Below are 23,083 nucleotides of genomic sequence, written 5' to 3' on the forward strand. Positions count from 1 at the left end.
ATTATCCTCTTCTTTGGTGACAAGGGCCGGGGGATATGTTCTAAAACCGGCTTGTGATAATCCGCGTAATTTAATCATTGCGTCAGGGAGACTCCTTTGATAGTTATAATTCACAACTATTTATTATAAAATTCAACCTCGACTACCTAATGTTTGACAACTGTTCGGCTGTACAAGGCACCCTGGCCAATCTCCCACTGTGGGTATGTGCCTCTCCACCAGAGGACATGTAACAACAACGTTAATAGCGAGGCACCTTTGGCACGTCTAAACACGCTTCTGAACTATTCAGCAGCGGAGCGACACAGCGGTGTTCTGCCGTGCCGCTAAGCGGTATTCACACGGGGGACCTCGGCGCGGAGGGACGGGGAGACGAGGCGCGCTACGTCACCGGCCGGCCAAACCCCTCCCCCGCTCCCAAATTTAGTATTCACACGGGCAGCGGGGAGCCGCCGCGGGGATCTAGACGCGCGAAGCGGCCGGGCGGCGTGGGAGGGGTTAAAGAAAGGGCCGGACGGCCGGTTTTGCTGTTCTTTGAAGACAGCGAAGGCTAAAAAAAAATAATAAAGATTGAAGGGAGATAAGAGGGAAAAGAAACCGAAAAAGGGAAACAAACAGACAGTTCCCAGCACCGGAGCTGAATACACGTCGAACTTTCTGGCGCTAGAGGATCCAGAGCAGGAAATGGACGTCGCAAAAAGGCGCAAGTACGTGTTGTTGGCGGCTCTACTTGAAACCGAGGATGACGACGATCTTTTCAAGAAAAAGCGGCGGTGCTGGGTGAAGCCATGGATGCAAGAAAAGTCACTTGGTGTGCAGCACAGTCTGTATAACACGCTCCGTGAAGATGACCCGGACGAATACCAGAAACTGCTTCGTGTGCCGCATGAAGTTTTCTTGTGGATGCTGGAACGCATCAGACACCGGATTATTATTATTTTTTTTTTTACAACAAAAGCCGCCATCTGGGTTTACCATGCTCAAGGAGCGGGGCTGTGCTGATCTGAGGAGGGAAAATGCCGACAGTCGAGGGGGGAAAAATTATACGAAAAAAAAGAGATGCGTGAAAGATAGAAGAGAAGAAACTCTGAGAAGATGCAGACAAACACAAAGACGACGTATGCCACAAAACGCATCTTGCTCTAACCAGTTCATAAATATTGGACTTCAAAAATGTTTTTATTAGTGCACGCATTCCTCTTCGTTCAACGTGCGCAAAATCCACGGCAAGAAGTAATACAGCTCCGTCGACAGCGGAGCGCCACTCACAGCGACCCCAACGCGCGCCCTGCCAAGTGCCGCCTAATCTCCCGGGGACGCGGGGACTGAACGTAGCGGCCGAGCGAACGGTCCCCTCCCCCGTCGGCGGCGGCCGCCGGACCAAAACCGGAAACTGCGTCGCCGCGAGCACTCTCGAAGGCGTGACGTGTACGCAGCCGCCGTCAGTTCGGGAGGGATTCCATCCCCCGTGTGAATACCCCTTAAGCTGGGGATTGCTTTTTGGGGAAAGGAAATGGCGCAGTATCTCTCTCATATATCGTTGGACACATGAACCGCGCCGTAATGGAAGGGATAGAATAAAGGAGGGAGTGAAAGAAGAAAGGAAGAAAGAGGTGCTGTAGTGGATGGCTCCGGAACAATTTCGACTACCTGAAAACAATTTTTATCCGGAATTCCCGGGTTCGAACCCGACCGCGGCAGCTGCGTTTTTATGGAGGCAAAACGCTAAGGCGCCCGTGTGCTGTCCGATGTCAGTGCACGTTAAAGATCCCCAGGTGGTCGAAATTATTCCGGAGCCCTCCACTACGGCACCTCTCTCTTCATTTCTTCTTTCACTCCCTCCTATATCCATTCCCTTGCGGCGCGGTTCAGGTGTCCGCCGATATATGAGACAGATACTGCACCATTTCATTTCCCCAAAAACCAATTATTATTATTATTATTATTATTTTCAATTTCGTGTTCACTAGCCCGCGTCTTCCTGCGTGCTTGACCTCAAACGTGGTTTTACAACTAGCCCACTTGCCGCGGTGGCTCAGTGGTTAGGGCGCTCGACTACTGATCCGGACTTCTCGGGTTCGGACCCGACCGCGGCGGCTGCGTTTTTATGAAGGAAAAACGCTGCTCCCGTGTGCTGCGCGATGTCAGTGGACGTTAAAGATCCCCAAGTCGTCGAAATTATCCCGGAGCCCTCCACTACAGCACCCCCTCTTCTCTTCTTTTACTCCCACCTTCCTCCCTTCACTTACCGCGCGGTTCGGGTGTCCATCGAGACATGCGAGACAATTACTGCGGCGTTTCGTTTCCTCAAAAACAAATTTTCAATTTTTTTCCTGTGTAGCTCCGCCTCCTCTTTCTTAGTTTACCCTGGCAGGAACAATAGGATTGAAAATAAGTAGTTTTCAGGGGCTGATTTTTCTTGATGTTTTGAAACGAAAAATAAATCGGTAAGTTAAATTTGCCCTCGAATAAAGCGACTTAGTCACTAGGAATTAGGAAGACCTCGTCGCACCCCTCATCAGACTTCGTGTAGTCAACACCATTCAAAAGTAAACGCAAACAGCTGAATTATTTTGTTGCAGCACAAGCCACTATGCAAGGCAGCTCAGAAAATATGACCAATTGGTTTCAGACGTGTTCTCAGCTTTTCAGAAAACTCCAGTGCAGTCAGGCGACAGACTACTTAGAAGTGAAATTTGACATTACGCGGAATTTTTCACATATGGTGCAGCAAAAAGACAAAGGCACTTCAGAGAATGTTGGAAAAGTGGATGTTGACAACGCAAAACTTAAAATTGGCATGTCATGCAAGCTCCGCGCTGCTTGTATACAAGAGGAATTGGGACCTTGTGAACAGTCTTTACGTTCAGAACAACAAAAACAGCATAATTCTATGGATTTCGGTGACTCCAATATAGTACATATTATCACTATCAAGGAAAACAAATAACTGCTGCTCTTTTGAAGTGTAGCCGTTGACTGGGAAACACAGCAGTCCGTCATAACGTTTCGATTATCGTGTAGTCGGAACGAGTGCATCATGCATAAAATATGCTCGAAACTGCAAAAACACTACTGCCACGAGTGAAACAAGTATGTACTGTCTATTTCCAGGTGAGTAGCACTATTACTGTCGCCAAGCGAGCGCACAGAGATTGTACCAGACGCATAGCGCACTGCACGCAACTGACGCGTCGGACCCAACATGCCGCTGCGATGGGGAAACGGCGGCGCGGGCTAGCACAAAGGGTGTCCCCACCCTGAAAGCGGCGTTTAGAGGGCATCCAGGTACCCTAGTTAAGAGTTTTAGCACCTCCCTGCTGTGAGCAACTACGGTAACTTCTAGCGTACACCACTATAGGCACACTTGGCACCAGCACGTTACCGTATTTGCTGTACGGCTGTCCGGGTATGCTAAAATGTTCTAGTGGTTTTGTAAAGAAAATAACATAGAAGACGCATGATTTAATTGTTACGAAGTTTTCGGGCGACGGCAACGCCGTTCCAGTAGTGAACGAGACGGTCGTACCAAATTTCAGAAGACACCAGGTTTATTCACACTCATGAATATAAAGGAAAGTAAAGGGGAGAGGGAAAGCGTGATAAAGATCAAGGAAAGATTGCGCACATGCGCACTAGAGGGAATAGCTTGGTCGTCACGTTCATGGGTTACAGCATTAATAAAGTAAGGCGGACACAGAAATATATAAACAGGAATTTTTTTTTACTTGATCTGGAGCGCCTTGCGGTGTAAGTTATGAGAAGAGGTAATTAAAGACCTGTTTATCTAATAAATTTCAGCAGGGCTCGACGCTTCCGGCCACATCAACAGCTAGCGGCCATGCTGCCGAACCATTCGCTTCGTCCGCGCGCGTGCGTCCGCTCCGTAGACCCGTGACACCGGACCGCTCCCGAGACGCTTTGGATTGTTCTTACATATTCGGACGCGATGCGTCCTCCTCAGAGGAATGAGCCGTTCAGTGCGAGCTATTTCTCTGAACTTGTTGGATCTGCGCGCGTACGCTATGAAGGAAAAGTGCAAATGTGCGACGGTAGGGACCCGTACACGCTGAGACTGGGTGTTAATTGATACAACGATGGACGCTGATGTGCAGTGCTGCCAACCTCGAAAGCCACTTCACCCCCAAATTTTCACTCAAACTTCCCTAGATTTCCCTAGATCCGAAAAAAAATATTCAGGCATGGAAAAAAGGTGCGTAGTTGAATTGTGAACTCCTTTATTTCGCAGAGACCCTCTTACCACACTTTGGTAGCAAATTTGAATACAATAACACATTGATTTCCCATGCAAACTCGCGTACCACGTGATCACGGGTAAAGAAAACATGTTAATATCACAGCCTAATAAATCCTGGCCTAAGCCCTGAAATGAACGAAAATCTCGCGGTGAACACTTACGCTCACCGGCTGCAGTCAAAGAGCGAGGGAAAATCCAGCTTGTGCCCAAATGTTGGTGTGAACAAACAAACGCTAAAACATAGGACACGTCATTCGGGTGGCATCCCGACTGAGTTTCACTCCTGCATATACATTTCTTTTTTCATGAGGTCAATTAAGCGTTCTTTCACTGCAAAGTCCAGTTGGCCCCTCCTAGAACCCGCTTGGCGTGAAGCGTAGCTGCCAGGGTTTGCGTCACCAAGCTGTTTCTGGTCTTTGTTTTCATCAGGTTGATCTGAGAGAAAACTCTCTCCACTGTTGCACTGGAGTGCAACAAGAGAGGGAACATTGGGCTCCCGTCTCCTTGCCTGGCGTCTCTCACTCGTTTCCAAAAGCGTTGAACGCTCGCATCTGCAGGCAGGTCTATTTCTCTATTGCGGAGCGGTCTCCATTCTGCGTCAATTTTGTTCATTTCTCTTTCTGGCACCAGAGAAGGGAATGATGTGGCAAGTGGGGCTATTGAAGAAATCCGCTTTTCGATGACAACTTGCGGGTCGATTGCCTCCAGTATGTTCATCTGGACGTTGTCCAATGGGATTCTGGTTAATATCTGGCTTGCCGCTTCAATATAAAATTCCAAACATCTGAGGCGGAAGTTATGAGTAATGGTTCGGTCTATGCCGTGAGGTTCCGACAGTGCCGACATCACTTTTCCGCCGAGGTATATCTCCTCAAGAGGTATGAAGTTCTTTGGGTCTCTGTACGGTACACGCTCCAACGGTACATCCCGCAAACAGATCGGCTTTATGTCACGCTGAGTCGAGGGCATCTCCTTTGTGACCGAGACCGGTACCCCCACACGCTCTGAGGGTGTCTGGGAGTGCACGCAAAAGTGCGCGAAGTGGTGACACACGCCTGCGAGACTTCATATGAAGTCGCCTAAGCTGTTGTGAAAGAGCAACGACTCTTTCTGCTTGCATCCGGGTCGAGTTGGTCCTCAAAAAGACTAACCACTTCACCTTCAACTGGCGAGTCACGGGGACTGGTTCTAAGGAGACTCGTCACGAATTTTTCTACGGAATTTCACCGGAAACCAGCCAAGAGAGTCCAACCTAGTCCAGCCCTTCCAACAAGCAGCTCACCCTTAGTTTGAAGTGCTGAAACAATTCGTTTGTAATTTCCTCTCTCTGCTCGATTGAATTTTTTAACTGTTCTAATTGTGTTCTCATTTGATGTTACTGCTTGTATCGTTGTCCTAATTGCCCTCTTTGTATGTTTAAATATGTTTTACTAGATCTGTTCTTTTGAACCTCTTTCCATGGCTTTGTTCTTGTATTTTCCTATGTACGAAGCCCTCCCCTCCTTACGTAATACCCTGAGAAGGGGCGGGGCCTTAAGGGAAAAATAAATGATGATGATGATGATGATGACGTGGTGACAAAGAATGTGCGGTGCAGAATGACTGGAGTAGCAAAGTCAATCTGCTCCTCTGAAGCGGAGAAAAAAGCAGAATCCACCGTTCTCGCCGGCCTACAGAAGAATGGCTACACACGTGGCTTTATTCAGCGCGTTGGTCGCCAGTCAAGCTCAGAGGACAGGGGGACCAGCTAACAATGAGACAACGAAACGCGCGCGTTGTGCTTCTGTATGTGAGGGGAACCAGCGAGGCACTCGCACGCATTCCGAGAAAACATGGAATCTACATAGGCTCACGAACCTGTTTCGACAACAAGCCGCTTCTTGCCACGACCGAAAAACCGCGTCCCAGAGAAAAACAACCAGGTGTCGTTTACAAAATCTTATGCTCAAAGTGCCCGGCACCATATATTGGCGAAACAAAAAACCTCCACCAAAGAATAAGGCAACACAAAAATGACATCCGGCAAATGAATTCAGAATCTAACTCCCTCGCCGAACACTGCGAGCGCGCCGACCACAGGATAGCCTTCGAGGAGGTGAGCGTCTTGGCCGTGGAGCCAAACCGGTTCAAGAGGCGACTGCGGAGTCATGGCACATCCGGCTCACAAAGGTGTCGATGAATAGCACTCCAGCAACTCTCCTCCGCGTACGTTAGTGCATGGACTGCGCCACGCGCTAACAAACGGAGAACGAAGGCAGCAACCCGCTGCTTCTGGCACACTTTAGTCACCCCTGAAGAAGAGACCGCGTTGGTCCAGAAACCTTGGCTAAAGTTAAATATATTGGTTGGCGTCAGTTTCCTCTAAACACACCCAACTACCTTCAGCCGTGATTTCGAGGAATCGTGCTTCTTGGACAGCGTGCTTCTGGTACTGCTAAAGCTAGACTGTTCCAGGAACCGACCAGGAAATTCGAAGCAAAGGAAGCGTCCCAACTTTTGCCTGGGCAGATGCGCCATCGACTCTGTTCAAGGGCGGTGGCCAGACTTGTTTATTAACGGGTAAAGAAGGCGGGAACCGGAGGCAAACCCTATTTCAGGGCGCCCCTCCGCCTTGCCCATCGAGTCTCTACCAGCGCTTCCCTCATCATCTCTGTACAGTCCGTGCATTTCCTTCACCATGTAAATAGAATGTCTTGTCCCCCCAAAGTCTCCCTGAGTCCCGTCATCCTCGTACCTCCTCCCGGCCCGACCACGCCATCTCGATCCCAACAACGCTTTCCCCTCGTGCACATGGCGCATAGCCAGATTCTCAAAATCAAGGTGGTGAAGAAACAGTGAATAAGGAACCGATTCACATCGAAAAATAAAAAAGACCCATGCGGAAGGTAAAATTTCCCTAGATTACAACAATAATCCCTTTTCCCCTAAACAAAGTTTAAATTCCTTAGATCTAGGGGAAAATCTCTAGGGTTGGCAGCACTGCTGATGTGTTACCTGCAGCGACTCACGGGGATATCGTGAACTATTTAGTGTACTCCTCTAGTTTTGTTCTTTTCCTTCCTTTTTACTATTATTTTAATAAACAACCACTACCACCACTACCTACGCAGGGGTAAATGCAAACAAAGCCTCTATAGATGAGGTATAGATAAGCTTTAGAGCTTTATATACGAAGAATATGCAAGTCAGCGCTTGTAGAAATTGTTAAAATGTGCAAAATATAATAAGATAGGCAGTCATATCGCATTTAAAAGTGACACATCTTGTTGTTGCTGCGTTTTCCGTCTTCTGGCATCCTATGTGAACTGCAAAATCGCGTTCTGCTAGAACTAGCGAACGACTCCAGTGAAGCGGCCACCCTGAACAAAATGGCGCTCAACTTGGATTTGTGAGCGGTACGTAGCGGTACAGCGGCTGCGCTCCCTGCGTTTTTCGTAAGTAAGTTCGATATTTTCTTGTTGTGTGTAAGTACGTAACTGCAGGCATGTTGAGCCTTTTATTGTGTGAAATATTTACTATAATACTACAAAGTGTGTCTTTGTACAAAGTGGCATGTTTTTCGTGCCGTCTGCGCCATTCTCGGGCAAGATGTCTAGCGTTCCCGTTGTTCCGAGTCAACATCGCGCACTCGGGCCTCGGTGCAACATGCAAACTTATGTTTTATTTCGGTTTCAGGAGTCATTTACTTGTGGTATGCGCTTATTTAGATGTAGTTGAAAACGTGTGAAGATGTATCAGTGTTAATTTTGGTGTGCTACGCCGGACAAAGCGGCTGTTATTGTTTCGTATATGCTGTTTCGCTGGACTTGCAGACCACGTACGAGCGCGCACGAAGGAAGACTGGGAAAGACGCATACGCATATATTTCTGTTCATTTTAAGATGCTCATAAATACGCTTTATACCGAACTAGAATTGACACAGACGAATGACAGAAAGTATGAATGTTGGAGCCTCATTAGGAGTGAAAACTGTAAGCTCTGACAGCACAGAGTGAGGAATTCCTGGATCCCTCATAAAAACACCTAACTATGAGGTCTCAGTGAGCGATTCCTGTTTGCATTAACGGGGAAAGTGGCGCGCCAGAGTGACCATGTTGCCGTTATGATACCCGGGCGAAACTTCTTTACGCTGTCCATTTATCGCTCAGGAGTGTGAACCCCGCTACTGTGATCGCCGAGCGCTAGTCCACGGGTTTGACCGAGATTTTTGGTACGAATTAGGGCACTGCATGTGGCCGAAATAAGTCCGAACCCCGCCACTGCGGCGTACCTTATGTTGCACTGTGTTGTTTGGTGCATAAAAATCCAGTAATCGTTCGGAAGTTTGAACAAATAAACAATGATTGTTTGTCTACACCTGAATCATGACCTAATAGAGGCTTGTTGCCTGTTTATGATAGCATCACATGCTGTCAGCTAAACCATTTCATGGGCCATTTTCACTTTAAGGTGTCTCTTAGCTTTAATCTAGAATTTTATTTTGATACTTATGAGCATGTGGTGTCTGTTTCACTGTAACAACATACAACTTGCACTCACTATTGTTGTGGTTTATATGTTATATCTTTAACCATGCAGGTGTGACTGTAGGCTGGGCACAAATATTGTTGGCAGAAAGCTCTCTTCAACGGTCTGTTGCTGTGTAATGGCAGTTGTCATGCCGGGCATAATTCCAGAGATTGTCCAAGAACCCGGTGGGAGGGTGAAGGTATGTGGTATACATGCTTTTGCCTTATTTTGTTGAGATATTTTCCACCTACTGTAGCTGCACCCACTGTAGTAGCCAAGAAGCTATGATGGGCTGTTCCTCAGCACAAAGTCTCGGGTTTAATTCCTGACTGGGGTGGCCGTATTTGATGGCGGCAAAGTAAGAACCCTAGTGGTTAAGACTAATGCAGCACCCACCATTATCACATGTCTGACAGACTATGTTTAGCTTAAGCAAAATACATTAATTTCTTAGTGAACTGCCATTTCACTGGTCTGGTGAACATTATTTACTTTTTTTGGCTGTCTGTAAGTGGAAGGTTTCTCGGAGCGACAGTGTACGCATCATACCTCGCCATATGTTTGCTCCAAAACATGATGACAGTTCTTCATTCCACAACAGCTTAGTATGGAAATGTAAAAGTGTTTGTTTACTGAAGTTTCAGCACACATGTAAAAGGACCACACGAACCAAGTAATATAGAAGGAACCACTAAGGCCTCGTCGTATTGACTTCTACTCATAGCGGGTCAAATGGCGGCATTACAGTAAAGGAGAGAGGAAAGAAACAGTAACATAATAGAAGTGACCACTGCTTTAGTTCACAGGTGCCAAACATGCAAGGGCACGACAGTCTAAACAACATAGTCTGACAAGAGTTAACACGTGAAAGGGTTGGTTTTGAGAGGTTAGGGATCCTCAATGTTAAATGTTTGGAGGTTATTCCACCTGCCTGTGTTCAGTGTTGCATGCTAGAGGTATTTATTGCTTTGTTCAAAGAGTCCAAAGTAGAGATAGGGCAATGTTGGCAAGCACCCTGAGACTTTCCCCTCTCTTGTTCACTTTGTGACTATGTTCAAGGAGGTTTTTCTTTGGTCCAAAGATTAAGGAAATCCCCCAAGGTGGAGGTTTTGATCAATTCGCTCTCACCTTACCGTATGATAGCCATTCCGGTTAGCTGAGCTGGCTGGGTGATTTCCTTGGTGACGCGTTGGTCCTGATTTCCAACCCTGGGCCGAAATGAATTTTTGCTCAACTGCGAAGTTTCTGTGGATATAGTTTTCCTTTCTAGCCATGTGGCTGCACTTGGGGGGGACACTATAATGAATTACTCCCTTATTATATTCAGACTGTGTCATGCTTAAGGTAAGAAGCATTTGCTGAGCCACACAGGCACTAATAATAAGGGAGCTGTAGAAGAAAAGATTGTGCAATACATAGCTTGTAGGTGGCAACATGGAATTCCACAAGCTAGGAACATTGTGGTGTGTATTGCAAAGAAAACTCTGGTAATTCATTACTTCTGAGCCGATGAAGGTAGGTCAAGAGATAGTTTCTGTCGGGACGGTCTTATTGAGAGGTGAGAAATTGTGCTGGATGGTTGTGAACTTTGTTACTGTCTGAGTATTTAATTGTACTTTGTTATCACAAATTTTGTCTTTGCCTCTAGTCGGTTTTCACATCACTGGAGGGCAGGTGGTAATGAGGGTGCAAGTTGGGTTGCTGGTGCCATTGTGAAGTTGTGTCCTGGCTAGCTTGAATCAGTCCAGAATGCACAAATTTAACTCGCAAAGTCTGTTGGTGTCCTGTCAAGATGCATGAGGGCTGCATGTGGAAGTTAGTTTTTTTGCTTTGTATGAGTCAAGTCTTGCATTTCTGTCAGACCTGCCTCTTCTGCCGCGCTCCTGCTACAGAGGTGACAGTAGATCACTTGATAACTTGCCGTGGACTTTAGGCGGCATGCAAGCCAGGATTACCATCCTCGCTGACCACCAGACACAAGAATCTGGACACATGGGCCCAAACATCAGGCCTTGATTGTATTTATAGCCGACACATGTCTGCATATGTACATTTAACTGTCTTATGCCACAAGGCACATTTGTGGTGTTAAAAAACAAAAATCTCAGTGGTGGGCCCACCTGTGTGCCATGGTCACGGTGCGGTAGACGTTGCACTACCACTTGGTCATTAAGCTTGCAACCTCTTGGAATTGCAAAGGAAGCCACAACTAGGTTGTGACAGGAGCTTTTGAGCCCTGTGACAAGCAGGGTCACAATCGGCTTTTCATTTTAAGGCGATAGCCTTTAATGGCTCATACTCACGTCTGCCCGTTACAGTTTAGGTCACATGACCTTGTGATGTCACGTGACCTGTCTGCCATGCTCGTGCCAGCTGCTTTTCTCCTCTGTTGTGAAATGAATTCAAAGGTGGAAAATTCAAATCGCTGCAATGAGTCGCAAATGGCTTTCACCTTCCCGCAGTTAAGAGATATCTAAGTGCCTCCAACGAACTTTTTTTCTTTTCCTTTCATTCACAGGGGTTGACTATTGTGAAACCCATCGTATATGGAAATGTTGCTCGTTACTTTGGGAAGAAGCGAGAAGAAGATGGCCACACTCATCAGTGGACGGTTTACTTGAAGCCATACAAAAATGAAGTATGTATGCCACTGCTCTTATTATCAGTCTTCCTGTAACTTTGGCTGGTTCAGATGTTCACATGAAGCTCCTTTTCTTTTGTTCTGTGCGCTTTGCTTTGAGTCAAAGCTTAGAGTACAGCATCGCTGTTTGTTTCACCTAGACAGTAGTGAAATCTTAGTAATATATGCTTTGTGCATAATTGAATATTGCAGAGAAATAGATATGTAGTTTTGCTTAGGCAGCCTATGCTTAAGTTTAACATCCGTTGAATGCTTTTCTTCTGTACAAAACTTGCCCACTAAGGTACACTAGGCCAGCACTTTCCGCTTTGCTTTCAAGCTGTCGTGCCAATATCTCACATCTGCTAGCCAAGTAGCTGCTTTAAATTACTGCTGTATTAGGCAGAATCTGCTGTTATGTGACATTTGTGCATCAGAGAAGTGATATGCTTGATGTGTCTCAGTACTAGCGTATTGAATGTATCGCTGATACTAGGCAGACTGCCCACTGGTCTAGTCTGGCATACTGAGGTTTGGACAGTAGTTTTTTATTATATGCAAACTGCAACAAGTCACTTAGGTCAAACTTGTTTTTTCTGGCAGACTGAAGGGTGTGCTGTTTTTAAGGTTAGTTGAAAGGTTAATGGGTTGGACGTGATTTCTTTAGGACATGTCTTCATATGTCAAGAAAGTGCACTTCAAGCTTCATGAGAGTTACCCAAACCAAAATAGGGGTGAGTATTTGGAACTCTTTTGTTCATTCTTTCCACTCGGGCAGTTTGTACTTCCAACTGATTGACTACCGTGACTTGCGTAAATTATGCTGTGTGGGCACCTCATTCTGCGCGGCGTGAGAGTACGGGAGTACTGTGATTAGCGGCTGTGTTGTGATGTGCTGTTGCCACCTGCCATGGTGCAGTTGCTCTAGAGGATGTAATATGCCTGCTTGAAGGGAATGTGTACAAAGGCTGAGCTGTCAAAATCTCCACCAGAGTGCCGTCATTTTGGAAAAAGTGCTCATAATGCACCCTGCACAGGCTCTTGCAAATTGGTGCTAGATGAAAACAAAAGATAGCTGTGCAGTGTATTGAAGAAGCTAGACATAGAAATTTTTCAACTATTTTCACATTAATTTACAATGCAACATCATGCTGAATCATTTACAAATTGTTGTTGTTAGCCAACGAGACGACGTGGCTTACAAATTGTTTTTGTTAGCCAACGAGACGACGTGGCTGCACACTGCCAGTAGTAACATCAAATGCATGTGCCAGGCTTGCGATGCGCAGAGTATGTCCAAGTATGCGCTTCGCCTTCGTTCTTCGGTACATAGTCTGGCACGAGATATCCTCTTCTTTTTTTCTCTTATGTAGTAATTCACTACACTTTCCTTGGGCTTGATGCTGAATGCTACTGGCTTCTGGAGCCTATTCATATATTTCTCAATGTCTTTGTGGCCTTACCAACGGAATACATCACTGTGACCTTACGAACAGCACTGCTGTAACCCTTTCAATTGTCACTCCTTCTTTTGAATGGCCTATAGGGCTTCTGGTTCTCTGAAATATTATGTTACTGCCAAGTTGATGGCCCTGCATTATGAGCAAGTGTTCAACATAGGACCAGTTCTTAACTGTGTTGTGCATTAAGGTGGTATTGGCTGCATAATCTGTGCTAAAGATTGATGCTTAGTTAGCATTAATCACATTTTTTGTTGTGGAAGCTAGAACTAAGTGTGCGGGCATGCAGCGGTTGAATCAAACTTGCCTTGATGAGGTTGATCTACCAATTGTTGAACCAACTTGGTCAGTATAAGCTCAGCTTATTCTATTCTACTGATAGCAGTGTCATAAACTGCTTTGTTCACTGCTGCCTATCCCTTTCAGCTTGTAAAAGGGTGGAATATATTGTTCTTGTTGTGCATTTTTATATCAATTCTGTCCGATTTATGTTGCAATTATGATTTTAGGCTATTGTGCCCTAATAACGTTGTTTAGCATCTTCTTTATCCTTTCTCCTGCATGCACTGGGTAATTGTGGATTCTGAAGAACAGATTATTTTAATGAGCACTTTTCTACTGATCCGTGACAATGACTGTGATGTTGAGTTTATATTTTGTGACGTGTCCTTTAGCATAGTTTTTTTTTACGCAGTGGTAACAAAGCCGCCATACGAAGTGACAGAGACTGGTTGGGGTGAATTTGAAATTGTCATTAAAATATACTTCATGGATACCACAGAAAGACCGGTGAGTGTGACGTCTCATTACTTCTTGGACAGGAATGTGAATTTGCCTTGACAGTCTTTGGGCTTTAATAGTGCACTGTGTGTGAAAATTCGTTGGTCATATCAGAGTAGTCCCTTAAACCGTGAACTGAGTGAAAGCTCCTTAGCATTCTGAAATCTGAATGTGTTTTGAAAACATGCCACATTTTGGTCATAGCACAGTGAAGCCCACTACAGAGAAGTTCACTGTTAATTTAGTTTATTTACATGGGTGGATTTGGGCAGAGGGTAGGTAGAGGGGCCGGTTCAAACATTAAAAGTTATTCTGAGTCTGAATCTGAACTACTTTTCAAAGCCCCCACCCCTGTTTTTTTTTTTGCCTAAGAAAGTTCCACAAGATACTGTGAAAGTTTGACTGCCCACCTCAACAGTCACCTATAAATCTGCCCTTTGTCTGTAGTACACAAAGCCCCACTGTCCGATACAGCCATGCATCGAAGCAAAGTGATGCAGGTGCAGAGGGACCTGGATTTCTTCACTTCATCTGCCACTTCGTTTCGATGCGCAGCTGTTTAGCACGCTGTGGTGCTCCGAAGAACACTACCACATGCTCGCATGTTGACCCCAAGAGTTGGCGACTCTGTGTATCCTGAAAGTCCAGCTGTTCTAAAAATACTTCCATTTCAACTTCCAAAGTTTTGTTCTCTGGGGCCACTTTGGCAGTGCTGGGAAATGCAGTCATCATAGCGCTATGCTGTTGTTTATAAATTGGGCTTGACCTTGGTTGAATAATAGTGTGCTTCATTTTCATTTTCACAATGCAGTGGTACCTGCTTATTAATGAAGATTTGTTGAGCATGAGGTCACAGGTTTATCCTGGATATGGCAGCCACTTTTTGATCGAGACAAAATGCAAAATCGGCTTTGTTCTCAGTTTTCAGTGCGCTTTAAAGAACCCCAGATATTCGAAAATAATTTGGAGCCTTTTCACCACTATGAGCCTCATATTCCACACTGCTGGTTTGCGAGTAAAAACTGGTCAGTCACTAGTGATAACAAACTTTCAATATTTCTCCATTAATTGCGTGTCTCCACTAATTACTTGCCTTCATATTGACGCTTGTTTTTTAGTTGTCTCACTCTCATTTCATTCCTCCCTAAGTCCATTCCCTTGGATCTGCCATTCATTTTACAATAGTTTCCTTTCTTGATTTAGCTTGGCTTGGCTTTTTTAGAAAATTTGACCTGTCAGGTTTGATTGGATGTACTTAATCCTCATTTGGTGTCAAGAACGACATCGGATGGTTTCTATGTAGTTCCTGTGCACATGTGTATGGTCTGCAATGACAGTGAGAGCACCACTCTAGCTGAGGGGACAGTGGGGGCATATTCAAAATTCCGCAAGTGTGCTTTCCCTCATAACAATGTTGCCCAACACCAGATGGCTGACCATGCATTCCATCTGAAACAAAGCAAGAAGGACTAGATTTTTGTTTGATTCTTCCAAAATACGTTTCGTTCATTCTATCCGCATCCTTAGCACCTGTTCTGTACCCCTCGCAATTTTTTTTATAGAGAATTCGGCGATCTTGTCTTTGGCAACGTAGTAATGTGGGAAAGCGCACTTGCAGACTTTTGAATATCCTCTATTGACTGCTCCCAAGCAACCTGAGGAAGAGTATTGTATTCTTCTGTCTAGAGTGCCTAGAGTGCCCGAACAGCACACCAGGGAAAACGCTGGGATCATTTGCGAGTAGCCTAGGGCTTGAAACAGCATATTATTGTGCATGCACATTCCCATGGATTGTATTTAGCTCCTCTTGTCTCTAAAAGCTATATCGGGCCCTCCAGACAGTGGCGATTACCACAATTGCAGCACCAAATGTGCCATTCGAGTGCTCTGGGTAGATGTGTGGGTGCCTGTACGTATAGGTGGGCTCAGCTGCTACGTGATGGGATGGAAGCATTGATCATCAACTGGTCAGGGAGCACTGGGAAGGTTATTCTGTAAATGAATGTCGTATGATATAATATTTTTGTTGCGATGAGGTATTAAGAACAAAAAACCGAACATGCCACAATGTCTAGAAAATGCTGTTCTTTTGCGGTGGTCAGTGGTCTGAACCTTTAAACGCCCCGTTATTTTGCTGGACCATTCTTTTCTTGCACTGATGATTCTTATTGCACTTCCTTAGGTGACTGTCTACCATATCTTGAAGCTTTTCCAAAGTGAGACGAACATCATGCTTGGGAAAAAGCAGCTTGTGTCAGAATCATATGATGAGTTGGTGAGTGCTTTTGATTCTGTGGTTGCTTAATAGACTGAATTTACTGAACATCCTGTGCACAGCTTTGCATTACTACGAACTGCATGCCAAACTGAGAGTGGCTGTTCTGCTTGCCATTGCAGCTGTCATCTGGAGAATATGGAGCAGTAGCTGATGGCCACTCATTTGGTTCCTATGTTTTTCAGTATTCTTCATACTATTAATTGTGAAACCTAAGTTGCTGAGCAGGAAATCTTCTACTACGGCATTTTTTTTTTTTAGATAAGATGAATTTGTGCTAGGCTACAGAATTTTTTCTTGCTGCTGTAATCGTGATGCTTGCCTCGCTGCCCAAAGCTTTAGTTGCCCTTTGGGAAATGCCAGCTTATATTGTCGGGGGCTGGAGTTCATTTTTCTGTCCTTTCCATTTTGCCCTCGTGTGGACTTGCTACTCCCATCTTCACTGGCTTTGTTTGTTTTATTTACCAGAAATGTCCAGGACAGTCATGGGGGCTAAATCTGCTAATAAGCAGCTTATCGAGTCCCAAGGGACTGCTTACAGGGCGCAGTAGTGCAACAACAGATTACAGCAGGTTGATTACACAGTCAGTAACGAACTGGACCAATAACTTGAAAACCTATAATATTGAGTGTTGTGTATGCCTGTGACCCTAAGAGCATTTGCCTGCAACACTAACAGCATTAAGACAAGAATGTAGTGGCAAATTCTCCTCAACAGGAAATGTACTCATTTTCTGACCAACACAGGATGACTAGTTGCAATGTTGCTGTTCCTTACAGTTGACAGCTTTATGCTTGCGTCACTTACCATAAGTCTCCAACTAGTTAAAGGGACAGTGAGGAGAACTCTATCCATTTTTTTTTTGTTTGCAAAATCTGATAGTTCGGCATTTCATGGCTTTGTTGCTGCTTGTCTGAAAGTGAAAGATGCATTTATTTCAAATAAATTTGGGTTCGAAGGTTTTCCCGCCCTCCGATTCAAACTCGGCGCACTCTTATGACATCACGGCAACCTCTTATGACGCCACAGGACAGAGTGACGTGAAACGTGACGTAAACGCAGACTCCGTGATTTCTGGCGGTAGCGGTGCGGTTTAGCGGCAGCTGAAATGAAAGCTACCACCGCCGCTCATTGAAGGCATCTATAGGAGGTCGCTACTGTCGCTTCGTTTATGTTTGTTTGGGCGTCTTGCCAGCGTTACGATGGATCCTATTCCTGAACCCGGCTACGAAGTTCTCACAAAAACTCAGGCCTGCATTTCAGCGACCTCAGCCCCACAGAGCATGTGATGCTTTTGAGGGAGCAGGGTTAGGTTAGGCGCGGGCGGGTCATTTTCCCCTTCCTCAGTGAGCAGCCATTGCTAAGTAAATATCTCAACCCCAGTGTGGGGAGTTGTGAGGGGTGAGGATAAGGTCGACGCGTCGTGCCCATCGGAGGCTGGCCAAGGCTTTGGGGCCAATTAATTGTGATTCCTTGAAAGGCGCTGTTGAACGGTGCAGCAGGCGGCATCGAGGAGGTTTCTCGCGGTTGCAAGGGCGAGGTTATTTATTTTCTTTTGCCACTAAACACGGATGAGTGCTCAAGGGCACTCGCGTTTAAAGTTGGCAGCTTGCAAGTAAAGCCAACGCACGATGTTTCAACGGGTTCCGCGCTTTTCCGGAGGTACGGGGTCCACTGGATCGGGCTCTCTCGCCCACTTGCATATACCTTCAGATGTGTACCATGAATGGATTAAATTAGCCGAGCGCTCGAAGAGAAAAGCTCCACCCAACTGCCGAAGCTATTGAATGGAGCCGCAAACAAACGAGTTGGAGGAGAGTGGAGTCATGGTCTCTGCAGGTTTCAAATCTTTTTTTCTTAACTGCCTTGTATGTTGTCTCGCGTCCCTAATAAACGATTTCCATTAAGTTGTTCGAAGTTGACTGGCACAGCCGGGAACGTTTCGCCGGCCGGGTGTACGAAGACACAAGTGCTCTTTATATTGCTATCTGCCTTGTACAAGCACCGACCATCGTGCCATCATAGTTTTTCATCGACCGTGGCAATCATCTGACCAGCCTTAACAGGCTCCTTCAAAGGTTAACTAGCACTTGAAGCGGCACTTGGAGCTCCTCTGCTGTTCGGCGCTTGTAAATCGAGGCGCGTCAAAAACAAAACCACAGGGCATGCAAAGCTCATAGACACGAAGCGCCATAAAAAACCAAAACTCTCCTGGCTGCCTGTGGCTCCACCAAGCATCAGTTTTCTTTGCTTCCAACACTCAAGTTGTCTTTTGTATGTCTTCCTTGTGTGATAAAAGTGCACTATCAGTTTCAAAACTAAATTTACTTCAATATTAAACTGCGCAACCTTCCTTTGTCAGCCTCAGAGATTCATGGCATCCATAGAGTAAGGAAAGTCCCTCCAAGGTGGCGTCTCTTGTCCTGTGATCATCACGCTTGTACTTGCGAGATAGGCCTGTGGCGGCAATACCTGTATTTTGGTTCTTGCTATTTTCTACCTTACAAGAGCTTTGTTTTCAGTAAGAGTGGCGTTTTTGTGATCAGGAGCTGGTATTCTAACGATACAAGCCAACTTCAGTTTCTCCTCAGTGTCCCTTTAAGTTGGTCTGGGGCTCATTTTGTGATGGCAACCACGTATTGACACCATCGTCTGCAGAGTGAAGTCACTACATAGCACAGGCTTTCCTCTTCCACTCTAGTTGCTCCTGTCTTGCACCAGCCACAATCATTCTATCCCAGTATTTTTATAATCTCAGCACTTGATCGAAATTCTCGCCCGCTTTCAGCTAGGTCCTTTTCATTGTCTACTTTTTCACTCTGACAGGAAATTCTTGCCTGCTTTCAGCTTGTTCCTTTTTATTGTTGTCTACTTTGTCATTCTGACAGGCCACTAGTCTGCTTGGTTCTTTATATCTCCCGCTCGAGTCCATTTCCTCGCTTTAATTTTTGCTAGTGTATTTTTGCCTCTCATTTGTTTTCTGTCCATGCTTCTGTCTTTGTTTGAATGAAACACTTATTGTTTTGTCTTCCACCTTTTCCTGTGCTGTCCAGAGCTTCATTTAATTTATGTTAGCCTCCATGTTACGACCCCATAGATAAGCACTGGTGCAGTGCATCAATTACTATACACTTTCATTTTGAGGATACTGGTAATTGTTCGCTCATAAGTGGCAGTGCCTGGAAGTTGCACTCCAACCTGTTCCTTTTTTTTTTTCCTTCTATCTTCTTTCTTGTAGTCCAAACCTGCCTTGATTTCCAGGCCTCCATCGATGGGCTCTCACTTCCATTACTACACTATACCAGGTGTTTCAGGGAAGCCCGCCACTAATATTAGAAATAGAGTTTTTGACGTAAAGAGAAGCTTTTTGCAGCATAGACCAGTGTTCGTGGATGTTCAAAACTGTCGAATCATGTTTACTAAAAAATTGACTAACTAAAGTAGTAATAGTTTAATTTTTAACTGTTATCGATAGGCTCCCGATTGCAGTTAGATATTTGTAGCTGGAAATTAGTTGCAGCCATATCAGTTTTTAGAATTTCTAAAACGCAGTTATCCTCTCCACTGCGGCTTTACTAATTTGGGCCATTTCTCACACCATTCGAAGACTGTAAGCTTACAGGAGGGCGCAAAGCGATGTCAATCAAATTACGTTACTCTGACGCACGTACCATGCGACAGTCTGCTCTTCCCGTGCTGCGGTGCTCCCCGCTCTCCCCCACTTCGCAGCTCCAGCGCAGGAGGGGCAGAGATTGTTGCATGGTACATGTGTCGATGGAGTGACACGATATGACAACATGGCATGGGAGCTTTTGACAGGGATGTCTGCTTTATGCCCATAACCTTTGATGAAGGTGTCTGCATGGCTAACATTTTGCTTTGGTCCACAGATATTTTCTGAACCAACGGTCATGATGCATCAGCACCTAACGAATACGAGGCCGCTTACTGTGGGCCCATACAAGCATGAGTTTGACTGTGAGTACTGATTTTTTAGTGTGGTCTGGATGGCTCTAGTGTAAACCCTGCAGTAAAATAGGCAGCAGCATATGTATTGCAGAGAGTAGACAGCAAAGCTACTCTGCATAGCAATCATATTGTCTTACATATATGAAGATTTTGCTGTGCCTGGGCTAATTTGTTGTAAAATGCGTTTCGCAACAAAATTGGAAGATACATAACTAGGGCTGTACTGTAGATTGGAAAACTTGACAGAAAAATGCTGGTGTTATGTAAGGCTCACACATTGTTAAAATCTTAAAAAAAAAAATACATACAGTACGTTGTCCCCTACTGTTCTACACAGAAAGCACCCAGGGTCACTGAATTGGCGAATACTGTTACTGTCACTGGAAGGGCAGCTCTGAGGGTTTTTTGAAATTACTGTATTGTAACAAAACGTATACTGTAGGTTTTTCCTACTTCCACCTAGTTTGGCAGCCATGCGATATTTCATTCTGGCGTAAGTTGGTTTTAAAGTTTGCTGTTTCCATTTCCTCAGTTCAAACTATTCCTTCTATGGACAACACTGAATTTTAGTGCGAAAGCACCAATCCGGACGTTCAGAGCCTAGCAAAATTTTCTCTTGCTGGTGTTTGTTTAGCAGAAGAATTTGAAAGAAAAATATCAATATCCATGACTGGGAGTCGAACCTGCAGTGGCACAAACAGGTCAGCTTCAAAAGCTGCTGCGTGAGAGCACTACGCTATCACCGCAGACGAACACGTGTCATGCTAAACTGCAGCACATTCTTGCATTGTGCATTGTGTAGCGTCGCCTTCATCAACTTCCATTTGCAGCGCTGTGCGCTCTGTCCCACGGCACTGCCTGCTCATTGTCATCTTCTATGTAGTACAAATTCGTGCTTTCGCACTGATTTGAATGTAGTAAATATTGTCTGTAATTTTTTTAATGTCACAAATATTCCCCGTACGTTGGTACCCGCTTCTCACTTCAATAACAAAGTTCCAAGGCTTGTATTGCGTTGTCTCGGGCATTTTGTGAAAGGATTCACCGTTTTCAGTCGCTAGTTCATGGATTCTTTTCCACTAATGCTTTTCCACAGTGTTTTTCCACTAATGTTGTTGCTGTCATCGCTTCATTGAAAACATCGTCCCCTAGCTGCCGACTTTCTTTTGCTGTTTCCACTGTTCTAAAATGGTTCCACTTAGTGTTATGAAAACAGTTTGTTGTGGGTGGAGAGAGGGGACTTTAAGGAATGTGGTGTGATTATCGACTTGAAATGTTCGAAATACCTCCTCAGTTGCTCTTTAAGCTGCAGTAACAAAGCAAATTCGAAACTGCAAAGAGTACGAAATGATTTTGGCACTCATTTACTTTTGGTGTTCCAGTTGAGGAGAAGAAAGAGAAGACTCTGCACGCCATCCTCTCAGCTAAGAGCAAGATTCGATTAGAAGTGGCTGACCTCAAGGAACGCCTCAAGGTGGCCAGGGAAACTATCGACAAGTACAAGGCAGAGATTGCGAAATTGGAGTCGCAGGACGATGCAGATACTGGAGCTGGTGCGGCGGCTCCCAGTGCTGCATTCCTGACAGGCCTTTAATGTGTCTCCAGGTGTGCAACAGCTTTCCACGAGTATTGCTTTGTGTCAGGTGTAAGGTGTGGACATTGCTGACTGGTGCTTTCAGTGGAGTTTGAAGATGTTGGGGATGACAATGAACTCTTGTGTGCACATGTTCTGGCTCATCTTTATTTCATGCTTTCACCATGTGAGCATTTCCAGCTTACCTAGGGTCACAGAGACATTCATCCTGATGCACATTGGATTACTGCGATAGGAATTGAATGTATTACCTGCTGCGGTTACTTCAGCTTTTAACTGAAAGCTGGAGGTATCAGTCAGTCAGTCAGATGGAGGTATCAGTCAGAGGTACAGCTGTAAAAAGCCAATGTTGTCCTACTAGTTTAGAGTTGCCTCTTGTGTTTCTGTGCTGGATTCTAGGGCACTACATATTCATGACATGTCCGAAGCAATGCTTTATTTTTTTTACTTTTTGGTATTTACTACATTACTTCATAGCTTCGCCAGACACCTTGCGGGAAAAATTCCAAAAAGCAATCTGCTCTTTTTTATCATTATGTGAATCCTGCTGACCAGGAAACGAGAAGCCTTAGTCAGCCGTGTAAGAAGATTATTGGTTTGTTGCTATTGGGAATGTTCGTAAATAAAGTTTACCCATACATATGTATTTTCACAATAGCCTTTGCACTGCATTCAGTTTGCCTATGACATATGCTACCACCTCTCTGTTTATTTTTTTGTGAGGTGCGTCTGCTAAATTTTACAGCTTACAGCTTCAAAAGTTCGCTGTATGAATTTTCTGACTTTTTCATCAGAAGGTAAGGAATGGCTCTGGAAGGCTTCACAGATGAGGGACCTCTTCCTCTTACCGTCCAAAATTCTGTTTCTTTTTTACGCACACAAGCTCTGCCTTTCCTTTGCAGCGTTTACCTTGCTAGAAATCCAAAGATATTTTTTGAGCATCAGTCCTACCACATTTATTATAATGGAGCAGGCAGTCCCTTACTGAAAGCAGGCACTTCTGAAAGGTGTGGGGTTGAATTGGGGAGATAAATAGGTTCTTCCCACTTAATCGCGGCTGACACAGTTCAAAACCGCTGGACCCCACTCCGTGATCGTGTGCGCTACCGAGCGCACGCCGACCACGGCGGGCCTTGCTCTGATGGAACAAAGGAAGACACATTGGCTGACACAAACAGGCATTTATTGCTACAGCAACAATAATGCCTGCTAGCAACAAAACATGCTAAGGAATCGAGGTCGTCCGACTCACCAGCAAAGTTCCGAGCGAATGTTCACACACGCTAGGGCAAGGGATACTCCGAGGCCTGGACGAGACGAAATACGGGAGCCAGTCTTCCCGCTGCTTCCTTGCCCCACTGGTGAAGAGCAGAGCCGCGAGCGACACGTCCGCTCACACCGACGATCCCAGCCGAACAGCCCCCTGCTCTCTCCTGCGCGCGAGCTGCACACCGTCTCTCACGCTGCGACGCTGGCGCCCTCTCTTGGTAGTTAAGGTATCTAACCAAGGAATGTGCGTCTCCTCGAGGCGAGGCTGCATGGTGCATCGCGGGAAAGCAAACACGGGACTACAGGGCAGATCCCCACAAAGGGGTGGTGTTTGTATATGTATGTTC

The 23,083-nt window shown here is 45.4% G+C and overlaps 1 protein-coding gene across 2 annotated transcripts; it reads left to right on the forward strand.

Annotated features, from left to right (window-relative positions):
* Positions 1 to 7,612: 7,612 nt before the first annotated feature.
* Positions 7,613 to 22,113, forward strand: LOC144115293 (YEATS domain-containing protein 4-like). Of its 2 annotated transcripts, none has more exons than XM_077649621.1 (8): positions 7,613 to 7,692; positions 8,838 to 8,967; positions 11,287 to 11,406; positions 12,056 to 12,122; positions 13,543 to 13,637; positions 15,811 to 15,903; positions 19,795 to 19,882; positions 21,256 to 22,113. In XM_077649621.1, the coding sequence occupies exons 2-8, from the start codon at positions 8,905 to 8,907 to the stop codon at positions 21,465 to 21,467; spliced, it is 738 nt and encodes a 245-aa protein (XP_077505747.1). In that variant the 5' UTR covers positions 7,613 to 7,692; positions 8,838 to 8,904; the 3' UTR covers positions 21,468 to 22,113. The 2 variants fall into 2 exon arrangements, with proteins under 2 accessions (XP_077505747.1, XP_077505746.1); XM_077649620.1 differs by having other exon boundaries at positions 7,666 to 7,696.
* The last annotated feature ends 970 nt before the right edge of the window (positions 22,114 to 23,083 follow it).

This window comes from Amblyomma americanum, chromosome 1 (assembly GCF_052857255.1).
Source record: "Amblyomma americanum isolate KBUSLIRL-KWMA chromosome 1, ASM5285725v1, whole genome shotgun sequence".
NCBI classification, from domain to species: domain Eukaryota; kingdom Metazoa; phylum Arthropoda; class Arachnida; order Ixodida; family Ixodidae; genus Amblyomma; species Amblyomma americanum.

Coding starts and splice junctions, on each gene's coding strand:
- LOC144115293 (XM_077649621.1), top strand. CDS start 8,905: ATGGCAGTTGTCATGCCGGGCATAATTCCAGAGATTGTCCAAGAACCC. Junction 11,407..12,055: donor TGAAGCCATACAAAAATGAA/GTATGTATGCCA, acceptor TGATTTCTTTAG/GACATGTCTTCATATGTCAA. Junction 15,904..19,794: donor CAGAATCATATGATGAGTTG/GTGAGTGCTTTT, acceptor TTTGGTCCACAG/ATATTTTCTGAACCAACGGT.